A 16,132-nucleotide genomic window follows, 5' to 3' on the forward strand; every position below is an offset into this window, starting at 1 on the left:
TACTAACTTTGTTGTTCATAATGTATCTTTCTGTATGGGAGAGATGAGGTGCTTCCCTGGGAAGCATGGATAGTGAGTTCACTGGGTCTATAGTTAAAAATAAAAAGGCAGTAATGACGGTCACTGGGTCCGCCCCACGGTTGGCATCACATAATCGCGGTATCGCTGTCATGCGGTTACCATGACAACCCTATATCCAATATAATGCATTTGGGCACCTCGGAAGCCCCAAAATATTGGCTGTCATAGCCAACAGCTAAATCGTCATTAGATGATAATAGCCAATGGGTTTTGAGAGTGCTCTCTCTGATGGTGCGTCCGTCCCACGTATGTATTCTTGGATAGGATGGAAGCTGCAGTATAAGTTGCGAAGAACAGTTAATGTTTCTTAAAACAACCATCAAACGTGTTTTTTACGTCCTCTTTTCATGGTTTCAGGTCGATTGATGATTATTTTTTTACTTTCAAAGCTCTTATATGAAGGTAAACAGCCATCAGCCACAACTCATGTGCCTGGCTTGATGGCCTGAGTACTCACTGCAGATTGGAGTGGGAGGGGATTTTAATTAGCAATGACAATGTGCAATGCAGCCTCACCTGCATGATGCATCATTAAATAGCCGCTAACCCACATTGAACAGTTTCATTGGAATGCTAATACAAGTGGGAGAGAGAAAGCCTATACTTGGGATTGTGTGTTGATATTTAGAATAAATCATGTCGTGCAGACAAAAAGTAAACACAAGAGTGTCCTGATGTCAAAGTCCTCTTGACAATATAAAGTGTTCCTGCGTAGCATTTGTACTGCTGCCTCCACCTCACAGCATTGTTTGTTCTCTGTCTAAAACCTTGGAAGATGATCACAGTCGAGTATTTTTAGCTGCAGCGTGTTCTAGAGGGGAACCCATGTTTAAAAGGAGCACAGCCAGTGCGATACGATGACGCACATTATGCAAAATTGATGCATTTCCGTAATAAATGACGCCAGAGACGCCCGGGCCCTAATGGGGGACATAAATAATCATCAGGTATAAAGGGGTTTTCCACTGTGTGCTTAAAATAAAATAGAGGTGAATATTGTTGGGTTTTTTTGGCATCACTGGTGGATTCAAATCACAATAACTGGTCTTAGAAATCTTCGCCTTTAAGCTAAATATAAAAAACTTGAAGAATGCAACGTAGGTTAACCTTTAACCCACACTTTGGAAAGAATTAAAAAGGTGTAATCCTGCACCTTACACAACAGACACAATTCTGCTAAACCCCGAGCCTCATGTCAACATTAGCTCATGTGGTCGTCTTGAAGGCTCAGGCCCTGGGGGCTTGTGGGTTTAATCCTCTTGTTATATCACAGGAGCATGGATCAGGAGGGATGTGGGGAAGACAAAAAAAATGGTGGTCACAGGTTGGAGTGCAGACCAGGGGCTTCAGGTTTCCTTGCTGAGACCACATCTGCCAACATGATTCAGTACAAAGGTTGAAGGGAGAGACAGGTGAGCAGAGGGGAGCACGAGGCTGACAGGAGAAGAGGAAGCAACTGAGACAGAGTGAGCGAAAAAAAAAGTAGAAGAGAAACTAAAAAGACCCAGACAGAGGAAGGAGGGGAGAAGGAGAAAGAATGCAGGCAGGCGGATGAGCATACTCAGATGAACACAGCGGATGCACTATTGGCTCAGGTTTAATATTAAATTACTGAAAGGTCCAGCGCTTTGCTTTCGAAAGGGAAGCAGACCTTCATTGACTTAGCTTGCCTCACTGTATGCGTGTGTGTGTGTGTGTGTGTGTGTGTGTGTGTGTGTGTGTGTGTGTGTGTGTGTAGGCACAGAGGCAGGAATGTCAAGCATGCACTGGAAAACAAGCAGGGGCCTCCTTTTCAGCCGGTCCGGGAGTAAGACTCTCGGCGGAGCTCCAGATTACGAGGCACAACCAACAGGAGACGGTTCCACTTCACAGCACTGCTTGCGCTCATATGTGGTGGGTTTTACTCGCTCATTATGTAATAAAAAACACTCGCTTGTACTTACTTCAAAAGATTGCAGCTGATTTTCAAGATTGGTCGTAAAGAGAGCTCTGCAACAAATTTTAGACTCTGCAGGCAAAGAATCCGTTATCACAACATGTAATTAGCAGGTTATTGTGGTGTTGGGATGTTTAGAAACAGGTCTGTTCTGAACTGTAAATTGAAGAGCTTCCCAGGATCTTCTAGAGTGTGATGGAAAGGCTCTCTAATTAGACACCATGCTGTGCTGTATGTGAACAATGCACACACTCTGCATCATGTGGGAGAAACCTTGGCCAATATGGGTCTGTCACAGAAACGTCAGTAAAGGTGTGTATGTTTCCAATAAGTGCTGATATAAAAACTTTTTACAGGACATATTAAACTTTAAACTTTGATACAATACTAGTAAAAACAACGATACTTGATACCTCTTTCGATGCCACGGCAACAATAAAAGAACCGTTAGGCAGCGAAAATATGGTAATCTTCTTGTGATGAACTTTTTCCTGCACACAGTGCTGGGACAGAAAAAGTCCCTGAACACATAGCAGCTCATTTGACATACTGTTTACAGTAATGAAAGGCTTAATGAGCAGGATTTCCCCAAAAATAATGGTTATTATCAGGGTTTTCCCTGCCATATAAAGGCTTAGACGCAGTGCCTAAGAGTTTTTGCGGAGCGCTTAAGCTGAATGATCGTAAATAAGCAAACAACGGTGAGCACTCTATGGGCTGACAATAAAAAACACTTACAAAGACTTAAGCCTCTGAAAACCTGGGGAAACCCTGGTTGTTATTTGATATTGTTAAGACAGATGCTAACGTAACTTGTGCATCTTTATGAGACGTCTAAAGGACTTTACAAAACGTCGGTATTTGCCAACCTGTGAATGAGAACAGTCCGCTGTCTCGTTGCTACTATAAGAGCTGACAGACACACACACAGTCAGCAGGATGAAGCTTGACCTCGACCTATAAAAACATATACCTGAATCTTCCTGCGGGGTTGTAAGGAGGTGTGAGCGAATTAGTTTGTTGTTTAGAGCAGTGGTTTCCATTCGGGGTCCGTGCCCCCTGTGCACTTGTTAAATAAAATCATTAAAAAAGCACTTAGTTGATAATCAAAAGTCTGTTCAGCTATTAAAAAACATATATTCATCCACATACATGTAGGCTCACACTGGGAAGTGTGTCCAAACTTTTGACTGGAAGTGTACATTCATACATGCATGCAGAAATGCCTACATCCACATATTTAAATGTAACTAAAAAAGGGGGGGTTAATACAATAACTAAATATAACTTTGATAAGTTAAAATGACAAAGAGCTACAGGCTGATTGGTGTTAACTTTTGCCAATAAAGATTTGGAATGAATCACTTTATTGTTTTGATGTATGTGTGTGGCGGGCTACGGGGGGCTCAGCCTTTGTTAGATACAAGCAGGGTGGGGGCTCCAAGGAAAAAAGGTTGGGAAGCACTGGTTTAGAGCGTAACCGCTGTGAAACTATCAGAAATTACATCTTATTTTTCAGTTTCACAGCCTAGTTTTCATTAACGGCGCTGGCCGAATACTCACATCAGTGTACAATAAAGATCCACCTCACTGCACCAAAAAAGTAGCAGTAAAATGATCAAACCTTTCTAGGAGTGAACAATTTCAAAGTGCACTTAGGAGTCCCAACCACCCCCACATCTCAGGCTATTTAAATGCACTGCTGAGCCCCTGATACACACTCAGCCTTTGCTCTGTTGCACAAGTCAGCGTACGACGTAGCAGAGCCGAGCCATGTTGCAAGAAACAACAGCGCACAACGAACGATCCATCTGCATTCAAGTACATCCGAACACACGCTCAGACATTCACGACATCCAGTTTTAATGCTCTCCTCCATCTTTAATGGTGACCTTGTAATGTTGCTCTTTCAAGTCATTCATCTCACCGTGGAAACCATTCAGAGGTTCACGGCTCACAGGCTTCAACTAATCTCCAGATTCACCCAAACATGAAAACATATCTGTCTGGCCTTCTGTCCCCGGGTCTCTGCCGTCCCACGGGGGCTACAGCAGCTCTGTAAGGGCCCTGGGCTCTCATACTTCGTCCCCGTCTCTCTACGCCCACAACACCCCTCCCTCCCTCTCTCTCCTCCTTCGGGCACCAGCAGCTAGCAGGAAGACCACACAGCAGGCTCAGACAGACTCTGGCCTCCACTCAGCTGTTTCCTTTTGTTTTTAAGCCTTTGATTCTGTCCGGATACGTTTACAAGCCAGTTATGTCATCGTGGCTATAGGCATCCTTACGGCGGAGGAGATTTCTGTGAAACATGACATACCATACTGGGAGACGTCTTCTTTTAGGGCTGATCCAGCTTGTAATCTCAGGGAATTACTGGTTTTATTATTTACAGACTACGGGGGAGTTACTGAACAGCTAAATGTGACAGAATTGTGAAAGAGAGGGAGGATCCGTTGGTGGTGGATGCCTTGTTTGGAGTGTGTGAAATGGTATAAAGGTGGGGGTGTGTGGGGGCCTCTCAAGGTCTTTCTAATCAGACAGTGAGTGAGCGCAGGGCAGCCACATGGCTCCACAGTGCAAAGCCACAGACACAAACACATCCAGGGCCACCGCATCTTACCCTCCGTGACACATCTCAGGGACAGAAAACAACAACCCTGCAGAGGAGCCTTCAGCCGCTCATTACGTCTCTGTGTTGGAAGGAAAAGGAGCAGTTTCCCATCAGAAAGGACTTTCCCCACTTTCAGTAGATATGAGTAAATGTATTCCAAAATAACCCAATTAAAAATAACTTTCTTTGTGAGCACTGAGCCTGTGTGGGCATGTTTTTCTGTTGCATTATAAAATAGGCTGTTAGAGAGAGAATAGCTGTAGAGAAACCCAACATGTTTATGTGAAAAACAGGCGTTAAATCATATGCTTTGCCACATTCTTTTAAGAAAATAAACACTCCTTCCCTCTGCCAGCGTCTTGAGAAGTGAAGAAAAGTGGTTTATTTTGCCAATCCCTTAAGAGCATAGGAGCTGTGCTTTTAGCAGGGGGGGGGTCCACTAACCCACAACAGCCCCTCATGGTGCTTTGGAGAAGGAGGAAGGTGGGGGATTGAGCCGCTGAGGTCTGCTGCTGCCAGAGTCCCAGAGAGATAAGCAAATTACATATGGAAAGCATGCAGACACACGGAGGCGTTAATCGTCACCCAGAGATCAAATCTAATCAATTAGAGGTGGCCAGCTGGCACTCGAGCGGAGGCATGTCAGCGACAAATCCATCCATCCCGCCGTCCGTTCATTCATCCAGCAGCTCCGCGAAAGATGTGAAAGGGAGAGAGGGGGCTGTGTTTGTGGAGGGTGGATGAATATCAGAAAAAAATATCTAGTAAGCACACAAGCAGCATGAAACAGCACCTGTATTTGATCTAGTTATCGACATGATTCTTAAAATAGACAAATCTATCTGACATTTTTATGGTCAAAATTAGATTACATTTTGATTTAAACATTTAAGACACTGAAAGTTTTGCCAGAGCATAAATTTAAAAGCACAATCATTGTTCACCTTTATTCTGAATATTACAACTTTCAGAACTTGATTTAGGTCTTAACTTTTCATTACATTTCTCAAGAACAGCGCTATTAACACTGCAGAGAATATGCCAAATTTAGTCAAGAAGCAAGTTTTAAAGTATCCAGTCAGTTCTGAGCCAAAAGTCAGTCTAATATCAAGAAACATTAAAGACCCCCTCCAGTGAAAATCAAGTGTTTAACCTTGTAAACATCTCCATGTGGTGTTTTTCATGTGCTACAGGAACAACATCAGCATCATCTCCATGGCTGGGCCTGTCTGCTTTTAAACTGCAGTGTACCAAGGACAGGCTGAACAACACGTTTTCAGATTGGCAGGTTTGAGATGTCACAAACCTAAGCAGCCAATCCTGTTAATGGCCGGGGTGACGCTATGCATATCATTATGTGTAACCTATGGCAACCACTTTGGCGATGTGCAAGCCAGCTGTAACCATCATCATAATGTTTGCAAACTCACTAAACACTGCCAGAGACGTATTCTGTTTTCGTGACGGAGGGGCCGGTTGGAAATGTGCATAGTGGGCGGGGCCTATGCAGATTGGGAATTTCTAATGAGGGAGAAGGAGGAGATGACCTGGGAGATTTTTACAAGGTAATTAAATGCATTTTGCAGAAAAAACAGAATTTATTATTTCAAGCAGAGAATTTTATGTCTTAAAACATGACTGGAGCTGCTCTTTAAAGCAATAACCACGATGTAAAGCATGTCAACTACAAAAAGCGAGAGACAAAATATGGAATGCGGCAATATATTGTCGACCTGGCTCGTTCAATACAATTCTAGATAGTCGCCAAATATCGATATTTTCATTTTAAAATATTTGGCGCTCAAACCAGATTTGACTACGATTTTGACTCACGACTTCATGACTCCTCGTGGCGGCGCTTATGACATGAATGAGGGCAACATAAATGGAGAGCAATTTGCCAAAGAAGAATTTAATCAGATATGATGATATATCGTTATATAAGTCAATTATCGCAGAATCACTGTAACGTGATATTATCGTGATCGTGGGCCATGTATCGGGTCCAGAAAGAAGGCCTAAATGCTATCATTTTCAGATCAAGACATGCGGGGTGGTCTGCTCTGGCTGAGAATTACTTCACTTGACGTCACATGAAGCACTGGTCAGAGCTGAGAGCATTGCAGTGTCAAGCAGAGATGGAGTTGCAGCTGTGCATCATGCCATCATGTGTTGTTCTGCTCTGCCCTCCTGTCTGTCAGTTGTTCTCACCATTCTTCAAATAAAGTTGAGTTTGTCGAGTGTTGAGTGTATTTATAAGTGCCTACTTTATCTTAATTTTGCAAATTGTGTTTTGAATTTAAAAAGGAAAATATAAACAGATGGATCAGATTGTGACACTCAAATATCGGTACGGCCTCAAACAGCATCAGTCAGGCAAGCAGGATTCTCAGGAATCAATTTGTACAATGCAGCATGTCACAAAGTGATCCTGTTGTTTCCCGTCTCTCTCCTGCAGGCCCAGTGTGTCTGCAGCCCGAGTTTTGACAGGAAGCAGTGGAAGTTGGGGAGTTGAAAGAATTGGGTTTTTTGCAGGGTCATTCGCTCTCCTGGCAACAGGCCAAACAGGACAAACTAACACAACACCACAAAGGCACAAAGAGCGCGGGAGTGGGATCCACCTGCGCCGGCCACCACCGACAGCTCTGAGCGCCAATTCCTGTCTGCTCCTTATCCGCCCCTCCAGCATACTGTAGCCTGACACAAAACACTGCAAAGAGCTGCCCATGCAAATGTAAATGGCTGAGAGTGAAATGTGTGTTTATTTCGGCCCGTGTGATTTGACAAGCGTGAAATGAATTCAAAAAGGTTTGTGAAGGCAGGCGGCATCACAGAAAACGAGCCTTTTCTCGCCTTGCTGGGGGCTTTTAACGTACGTCAGTTCAGACCTACAAACCATTTAGCCGTCCTGTTCGTGGAGCTCTGAAGTTGTAAACCGTGTTAGCATGCTTCCATTCTCACTTTCCCTTCCTTCACATGGCGCATCACACATGGCATTCACACTCCCTCACAGAGTGGTCCCCACGGCGGGGCGACTGGGGGTAACAGACTGATCCTCGCAGATATGACCTACTTTCTATTCAAGCCCGTCTCTCTTTGTTCACTCCACGGTGGAGGAGGCTGCTGCAGCCTGTGGAACAAAGAACACAAGCAGCAAGTGGAGCCTTCAAACAAGCTGACCCTGCCTGGATACAGCCACCCCCAAAAATGGCTCAAACGAGCAGCGCTGCTTGGACTCCCACTGTCTGGAAATCTCCTCCTTTTTCTACTTTGATCTACCTCCGCTGCAGACGAGGGAGGATGCGTCCCAGTTCCTGCTGCCTGCTACTCGCTCTCCTATTCTCCTGGCTCAGTCATGAGACAGATATGATGGAGGTGGGAGGAGGCCTCAGTTATCAATCCAGGGACGGCAGGGACGGCAGAGGGAGAGGCTACGTCCACTTTTTTGTTTTAAAACCATTCATATGCCTTACATCCAAACCATTCAGTGTTTTATAGCCACTGTAACTGGGACTTCTGAAGACGCTGCTGACCTCTTTTCAGAGTGAAAACATTTCAATGTGTAAGTTTAGGCACACAGTGTTCCCTGATTAGTCACGCCCCTATCACATGGCTCTTCGGATGAAAATATACCACATCCAGCTTGACTTGCAGATGTTAACACAAAGATGATTAACTCACAGACACTGCTGACCTTGATGTGCCTGCTAGCTGCTGTCCCTGCTTATTGTCTTGGGGGGGGGGGATATATTTTTAAACGGCTATTTCAAAAAGAAAAGGGAGCTCAAAATAGGAAGCAGCAACACAAGCATCAGTTGTGTTTGACATTTCCTCATATTAAATGTTGCTAATGACTCTCAATTACAGAACCCTCTATTTAACAGTGAGCTGTGAACGTACCATTTAGTCTTTAATGACCCGACTGCAACAGCCGCCTCCAAATACGCACATCTGTACAAGCCAGACAAATTTTGCTCCAAGGGCAACAGCAGAGGATTTTAATAAGCACCTGCAACTGTTGCTGCTTTCGTCAAATGTGGCAAATGAGGCACAAAATTGTTTGAGGTAGAGCGGTGTAGGGGCTGATGGATGAACGCTGCTCGGCGGGAGACGGGGGGAATGACGAACATGCAATCTCCGAAGAGCCAATATCACAGAATCTGATGGGGACAAGGGCGGTTATCTGCAGCCGGCCCGGGAGAACAAAATGAGCAAAGGGTGGGAAATAAAGCACAGAGAATAGAAGAAACAGAAAGGAACTGAAGGCACAATTGAGATTACAAAGAAGGCCAAAAACCAAGGAGGCTCATGGGAGTCAGTACTTCAAATTTCCTGTTTGCAAGGCAGCAGAGACAGAACCAAAGGAGCCATGGCGCCAATACAAATTTAGCCTTGTGACTTCTATTAATGAATGCACAAAGCAAACAAATCAAATGAAGCTGATCCTGCTCCGTGAAGTAGCATCTTACCTGCATGTGTTCTGTTGAGCTGCTGCTCAACTCGTCCCCAGACTCAGAGTCGTTGTGGAGCTTGTTCAGCCCCTCTCCGGGCAGCTCACTCGGTGGGGACGCCTTGTCGCTGTCTGGACTTTTGTTGTGGTTGTTCCCCACTTTGAGCGGAGGCGAGTCTGCCCGTGTCCTTGGCAGCGTGGAATTGTTTGCGTGGTGATGGTTATTGTTGTTGTGAAGAAGTACCAGTTCGGCTACCACCTTGCAGTGAAGAGGACTCCCCAGGTTTTGGTTAGCATCCTTCGGCAGAGCTGGGGGGGTGACGCGATCGGAGGATGGCGAAGGAGTGGAGGAGGGCGACGGACGCCCAAAGCTGGACATTTCTGGCACGGGTCTGTTGAGGTTTTCGTTGGATGCCCGGCAGATATCCAAAACAGTGGGCTTGGCCCTCAGTGTGGGCTTTTGGGGAGGCATGAGCGCCCGGCGCACCTCCCTGACATACTGCGCAGGCACGTAAAAAGCCTTTGTGCCCTCCTCCTTCCTCACCTGCCACCAGTCTTCATTGGTCTTCTTCACCAGCATGTACCACTCCCCCTGGCGGATGGTCACCATCTTGTCTTTGGCCTTGTACTCGTAGTCGTACTCCACCTCAATGTAGACTTGGCCCGGGGCGACGGGCAGCCCCTCTCTGTCAGCCATGACTGCCGGAACAAGCGCTTGAACTCTGACCTCAGCTGCTCAGCGACCCAGGCCTGGAGGGCTCCTCATGTCTGACGGGGGGAACTGCTGAGCTGCAGGAGAAAAGACACACAGGAAGATGTGTTTTCTGTTACATGTCAAAAGACAAAAGTTAAGTTCAAACAAGAACGTCAACAACATTGATACACCACATTTTTATTTCATACCGACAGCCGACATCACGCAGCAGAAAAAAAAGAGAAAGTTCAGGCTGCAGTTTTTTGCTTGCTTTTGCAATACACACCGAGTACATGCCTACTTTCCACTGCAAAGCATTGTTTCAGGTGTAGGTGAAGAAAAAGTAGAAGATAATATGAGAGGAGGCAACGAAGTGATGGTGAAAGAGAACTCACATTATCCTCCAAGAAGAGGAAACTGTTGACAAATAGTGGCAACATGACGTCAGTTTTAGGGATTATTGGCAGATCTGCGTTGGAGCGACTCTTATTTTTAATTAAACTGTTGTATGTTTCATTTCCAGCTCTTTTGGTTCAGGATAATTTGGCTCCTCATATTTTTGCCATGTCGCCCTGTCCTCGCTCAGTCACATGAAAACACACCCACCAACCCTCACAAACATGCTCCTACTTCCTTGTACAATCCTCCCAGCCTGTCACAGCCCGCCTTATTACTCACCTGAATACCACAACCACAAAGTGCTACCGCTGTAACACACTCATATTATGACATGATCTACTTGCACACAGACATACTCCATTGGTGAGTCGAGTAAATAACACCACATGGCATCGCCTCCCTCTGATCATCAAAAACCACAACACACAGTCTACACTGATTGCCCTGCTAACCGACACCACCGCTCAGGATGTCCAGCCTGGTAACCTGATCGGCCTCTGCAGAGTCGAGGGTGATGACAACATGACCCCACACACTCATCCCGCAGGCGATCCAACGGCTACAATAACTCCCCAGAGCTCGCATTCCCTCAGAGACGGCATCCAAAAATAAAGTGTGTCATTTTATAGAGTCCTGCTCTGCAGTTCGGCAACATTATACATTAATGCAGTTACAAGACACAGTCAGAAAAGCTGGCAAAGGAATAAGATAAAAATAAGATACTTTGATAATGCTGCCAGTTTTTAGTATTCTGATAATGACAGAAGCCTGAACAAACAACGGTTCATTAGTCAAACTTCAGATTAAAGTATATTTTCACTTTGGCTAAAGTTGTCTTTCAAACATTTTTAAGGCTTTATTCGTTTTTTAAGTAAAGAAAGTTAAACCCAGAAACACCACTGAATAGAGCAGTGTAATGTTTTACATCAGTGTTTCTCTGATGCTCTTTAACAGACACAGATCATTAGGAGGGGCTGCAAGCTGAGCTCCCGCTAACCACATTAGCACAGTTTGAAGCTTTAGATTCCTTCAGTGTACAGCATTTAGACGTTTTTTTCAGGACGTGAACTTTCCACAGTAGTTTCCTCCTCCGCAAAACAAATGGACCCGATGATTAAAGAGCTAATCTCAAAGATCTCAGTTTCGTTCTCTTTGGCGGCACCTATGGCAATAAGCGGTAATTGCGGGAGCACACTTAGCAGATATCCAGACAGTGCTGCATGTGTGACGTCAACGATTGGCTCCGGTTGTAACTCTTGATTTTTCTTTTCAGACTGTTTGCTTCATCTGAGCGTCGAGTTTGTTTCTTTTTCTTTGGATTTTCACTTCTTGTTGAAGTTGTATCTGTAGTCATCCATCTTTTCTTTGTTTGTTCAGCCATAGCAGATTGCTGTTTAGAGCGGAAAAGCAGCCGCTTAGCTCCGCCTACCCTCTCTGGCAGACCAACCACTGCTGGCTGATGGGAAACGCATCACTAACTGGGCGCCGCTTGTGATTTTTTTCCACGAAAGTCGCACCAGACACCCAGTCTGTAATACTGCAAATGCAAAGGCTTTCATCAGTGGGTCATAGACTCAAGAGAAAGTAGTCTGCCGTTTGACATTCAGCTTGCAAGCCATTAGCTGTGGACTGAGTGGTTGTTGCTGCATTTATTTTCGCTCTGTGATAAGCTGTTAGATATTTCGATATCTGTTTTAAAAAGGTCCAATTTATCATCAGTAATGGCCCACTAGCAAGATCTTAGGTTGAATCACCTAGCTCTGTTTACACACTGATGCAGTTTCAACACACAGTCAGAAATCTTTAAACAGCTTAGGGGGATGTTCCAGATATATCAAACACAGTCAGAGTGTGAGCCAGAGGACAGCTGGGCCCTCTCCACTCCTGCACGGTTTGTTTTGGGATGAGGCATGTCATTGATCTGTCCGTCAGAGAGTCTCCCTGCGCCGGTCAACCTAAATAAATAACCGGAACGCTCCCTCTGCAGAGGAGCTGCTACCGAGCCGCTGCTCCCCTCATATCAGATTCTCCTTCTTCCTCCCTAAAATAGCAGTCGCCTTGGCCTGACATCCCGGCAGCGCCGGCGGTAAAAGCAGGTGCTTTTAGTGAGCCGTGAGAACATGAGGCTGAGTCTATAAGGGGCCCATCCTTATGTAAAGGAATATGTACACAGTCTCTGACGCTCAGACTGACAGCTACGCACCCAGAATAGATTTACGGTGGTGAGAGCTGTCTGGGCCGGAGTGGAAGCCCATGAGAGATGGGCCGCATGTTCATCACGCGCTAAAATAGTTTCTGTTTTATCTGCTTTAACGCTGTGAGGCACAAACACACACACAGTGTTACGTCACACCAGGGCTTTTGGTGTGTGTGCCTGGCAGAAGCCTGTCCTGATACGAGCTCCAGCCATGACATCACACGCACATATCTAAGCCTTTATGAATGACTGTCTATCAAGGAACAGATGCTGTTTGTTATAGTTTGCGTGAGTATTTCTATGCGAGTAAGGACTCGTGTTACCCGACCTCTGATGCCTCAGACACAATCTACGGTTCACACCATCAGCAGAGGTGGCAGAGATGTAGTCAGGGGTCTGTCACAGCTTCGAGTCACACACATGATACCGGCACTATCATTGATGTTGCATGACAGCGACTCCCAACCTCCTCACACTGATGTCACACTGCTCCTGCATGATATAAAATACAGACTGCGTGTCAGTTTAAACTTTGTGTGCTGGATTCTAACATGAAACCTGCAATAAAAAACACGATGGGACTAAAGGATGAGAATGTCATGGTGGGAATTTGTCCAAAGATGACACTATCTGCTGATTTTTAGCAATCCATGGAGACATTTATCACAAACATTAAAGCTCCCAAATATGCACCAGTATAACTAAATCGGAATTTGGTACCCAATGACCCTTTCCCTACAAAATTAGCGCATTGATTCAGGTTTTTCAGACCCGGGAAGAACAACTAATAAATGCCGATTGTCTCTTTTCCCATTGCCAGTGGAGTGTACTCCTTTCGGTCCCTTTTCTGCTGCATCACCGTCTGACGTCACAAACGCCTGTCGGCACAGGGTTAGTAAACAACAGTACGCACAAAGAACTTACTTTATACTCTTTGGTAAGCAGCATGGAGGCCAGTGAAGATGTTACGGTGGTTAGATCTTTATTGTATCTATTTCTCATTCAGTCTTTTTATCAGATTCAGTGCCGACACATTTGGAACGATGTTCGAGCGCTGCTTGGACGGAAAAAGGCGGAATTTGTAGCCGAGATGACAAGGAGGCGGGTCATTGCATCGTGCCGGAAAGGGGCTTATGTATACCTGCGGTCAGTGCTGTAGTAGGAGAATTGTAATCACCTTTAGTCAAACAAGGAGATGACATTATTCTTAAACACCCCAAATAATGTTTTCTGAATTATAAGTTCTGCAAAAACAGTTTTCATATTGGTTTATGTCAGAAAATATAAATGAACATGCTTAGTATCTAATATAGGCTGATTATAATGGCCTACCGATGTATCAGTCAAGCTCTATTCATAAACTGTCATGGAAGAAGAAGCAAATGATGATGATGAAATCACAGGATCATACGTGGAGTAACCAGGGGCATATAGAAACCCTGAGTAGCCTCGAAAACCAAACAGGTTTGCAGGGCCCCACGACTGAGTCACCCAGACAAAAACTTACTGTTAACCATAAATTCAAACTGACTCTTCAGCCACAATACAGCAGAAATTTACAACCCCACTGTCCCCCCCTGCTCTCTTCAAACTGCTGCTGTGTCTCAGAGTTCTGGCAGAAGACCAGATGGAGTAAATTTCACTGGAATTGAATCCCAGTCACTGCATGGTGTCAGAGTGAAGTGAAGTCTCAGAGGGAGTGCGCTGGCCAACTTGTTGCTCTGTGCCCAAAGGATGCCGCTCATGTTAAGGCACACACTGGCACAGCAGCAACTACAAGCTGTATGAAAGAACCACTGTTTGATTTCAAATTGAAACCAAAGTGTCAAAAACTTTGTCTTATTTTAAGTGTCAGTCCTCTTTTGCTGTATGTACTCCTTAAATTAATAAACAAACAATATAAAACCTTTAAACTTCACTAGATCTGTCATCTGCATTTTGTTTCTTGTGTTTCCAGGATTGACAGCAGAGCAGATTTAAACTTACTTTATCTCTATACAGATATCTAAAGCTACACAAACCCTCAACCAAAAACAAAAATATGATGAAAGATGCGATTGCCTGATTAAAATCATTCATGACTATTCTGGTTGAAATTCTAATAAAAAGTGTTCGAGCCCCTTGCACGCAAAGCTCCGCAGTCAACTGCTCCTGTTGTGTAACAGAAAAATGTAGATATCAGGGTCACTAAGGAATGCACTTCTTTAAAAACACAGCCCAAAGACAGCACTCAATAAGGGCTGTAGATGGCTGACAAATCACGGTATGCACCAACGCAGAGATCACGACCTGTGCTTTTGTCCGCATACATCTGCAGACCAGCCACTGTAGCAGCAAAACACCCTGAGACTGGAACTGCCTTTGTCCCTGCTTCATTCAAAACAGATGTGGACGAGCAGCATCCACTCCAACATGTGCTGCTGCTGCATTTCACTCCATCTATGCGGGTTATTTGCTGCATATGTGGATCTGCACTACATGAAAACAGTGTTCTTTTCTAATTATGCACTCAAAACAAGCAGCTTAGGTCTACAAACTGTGGGCACAGAGCGGCCAGAGCACGCCTGGGGCGGGTGGCGGTGATGAGGAGGGGGAATAGGTGGGGGGCAGGGTCCCTTCCAGCCCTCCACAGACTGCAGAAATACACACAAAGGAGTTTAATCCATGTGCAATCACAACAAAGGACTGTGACTCGGTATAACCAAGGATTCCCAGGACTGAGGGAAGGGCAGGGACGTGCCTGCCGGAGAAAGCCCCCCTTTAACGGGGACAAATAGCCAAACACACCGCGAGGAAATAAGCTCAACAAATCTGTAGGTGCGTGCCTCACAAGCTGATGCTATCACGTGGAATGTTTAATTAACAACCTGTTAAAATATCTTGAACAAAAAACAATCTTCTTATTTATGTTATATTACCGGTTGAAGACATTTTGTGACAATTTCCAGCGGCTTCGTTCTTGGACAAAAGCACTGCAGGTTCACAAACCCTCCGCTCTGCAACAGCGTGCATAGCAACAAAGTAACTCCGACAGAAGCCAATAGCCTCGCGCTGACCAGGCGACGGAACAGCCTCACACAAATGAAACGTACTCACCTGTAAAAACTCCGGTGCTGCCTCTCTGTGCTCCGTGTAAGCCGTGCAGGTAGTTAGTAAGAACTTTTCCCACCTATTTTAGTGTCGGCTGCTCCGACTGAGCCCGCAGCAGACCTCCAGTCAGTGGGTCTGTTCGCAATCCCCCGCCTCTCTGCGCGCTGTCATGCTTGCTTTGGCAAAAGACGGCATATCCGGTCAAAACCTTCAAAGTAAAAGTTCTAGATGACAACTCGCTTGTTATTTTGGGCTTGGAATTACATTAGTGCAGCTGAAAATCATACATGTCTATAGTGATCTACATTCAATGTATTTCAGTTCACTTATCTCCTCTTCTGGATGGTCATATATTCCCTATTTATTATTATTAAGATCAAATAAGACAATACTTTATTGATCCCCAGAGGAGAACTTCGGGTGTTGCAAATTTGACAAAGACAAAATATAAGTAAATACAGTATAAAAAAAGAATAGAAAATAATAATATAAAAATAAAATAAGAGTTATATACAGCTGTACAACTCACCCGAAATATTATAGTCCTATCCCCCAATACATCCACACATTTTACTGGAGACATTTTTAAAGCTTTTGGGACCCATTTGACCCCAAAATGTGCTAAAAAAAAATAGGGTCCAGTTTAAAAAAAAATAGCAGAATTCCTTTTTAAT

At 44.8% G+C, this 16,132-nt stretch overlaps 1 protein-coding gene across 4 annotated transcripts in view; it reads right to left on the bottom strand.

The window, feature by feature from the left end:
• The window catches only part of arhgap12b (Rho GTPase activating protein 12b), a 69,891-nt gene extending 54,364 nt beyond the window's left edge, over positions 1–15,527 (bottom strand). For all 4 annotated transcript variants that reach the window (XM_069667334.1, XM_069667333.1, XM_069667332.1 and 1 more), the window contains exons 1-2: positions 15,465–15,527; positions 9,098–9,867 (exon numbers count right to left, since the gene is read on the bottom strand). In XM_069667334.1, coding sequence (XP_069523435.1) covers positions 9,098–9,775 — 678 coding nt within the window. In that variant the 5' untranslated portion in view covers positions 9,776–9,867; positions 15,465–15,527. The remainder of the gene's footprint in view (positions 1–9,097; positions 9,868–15,464) is intronic.
• Between the last annotated feature and the right edge of the window lie 605 nt (positions 15,528–16,132).

This window comes from Semicossyphus pulcher, unplaced genomic scaffold, assembly GCF_022749685.1.
Source record: "Semicossyphus pulcher isolate SPU_LCO1_2020_fin unplaced genomic scaffold, fSemPul1.0.p SCAF_18, whole genome shotgun sequence".
Lineage (NCBI taxonomy): Eukaryota > Metazoa > Chordata > Actinopteri > Labriformes > Labridae > Semicossyphus > Semicossyphus pulcher.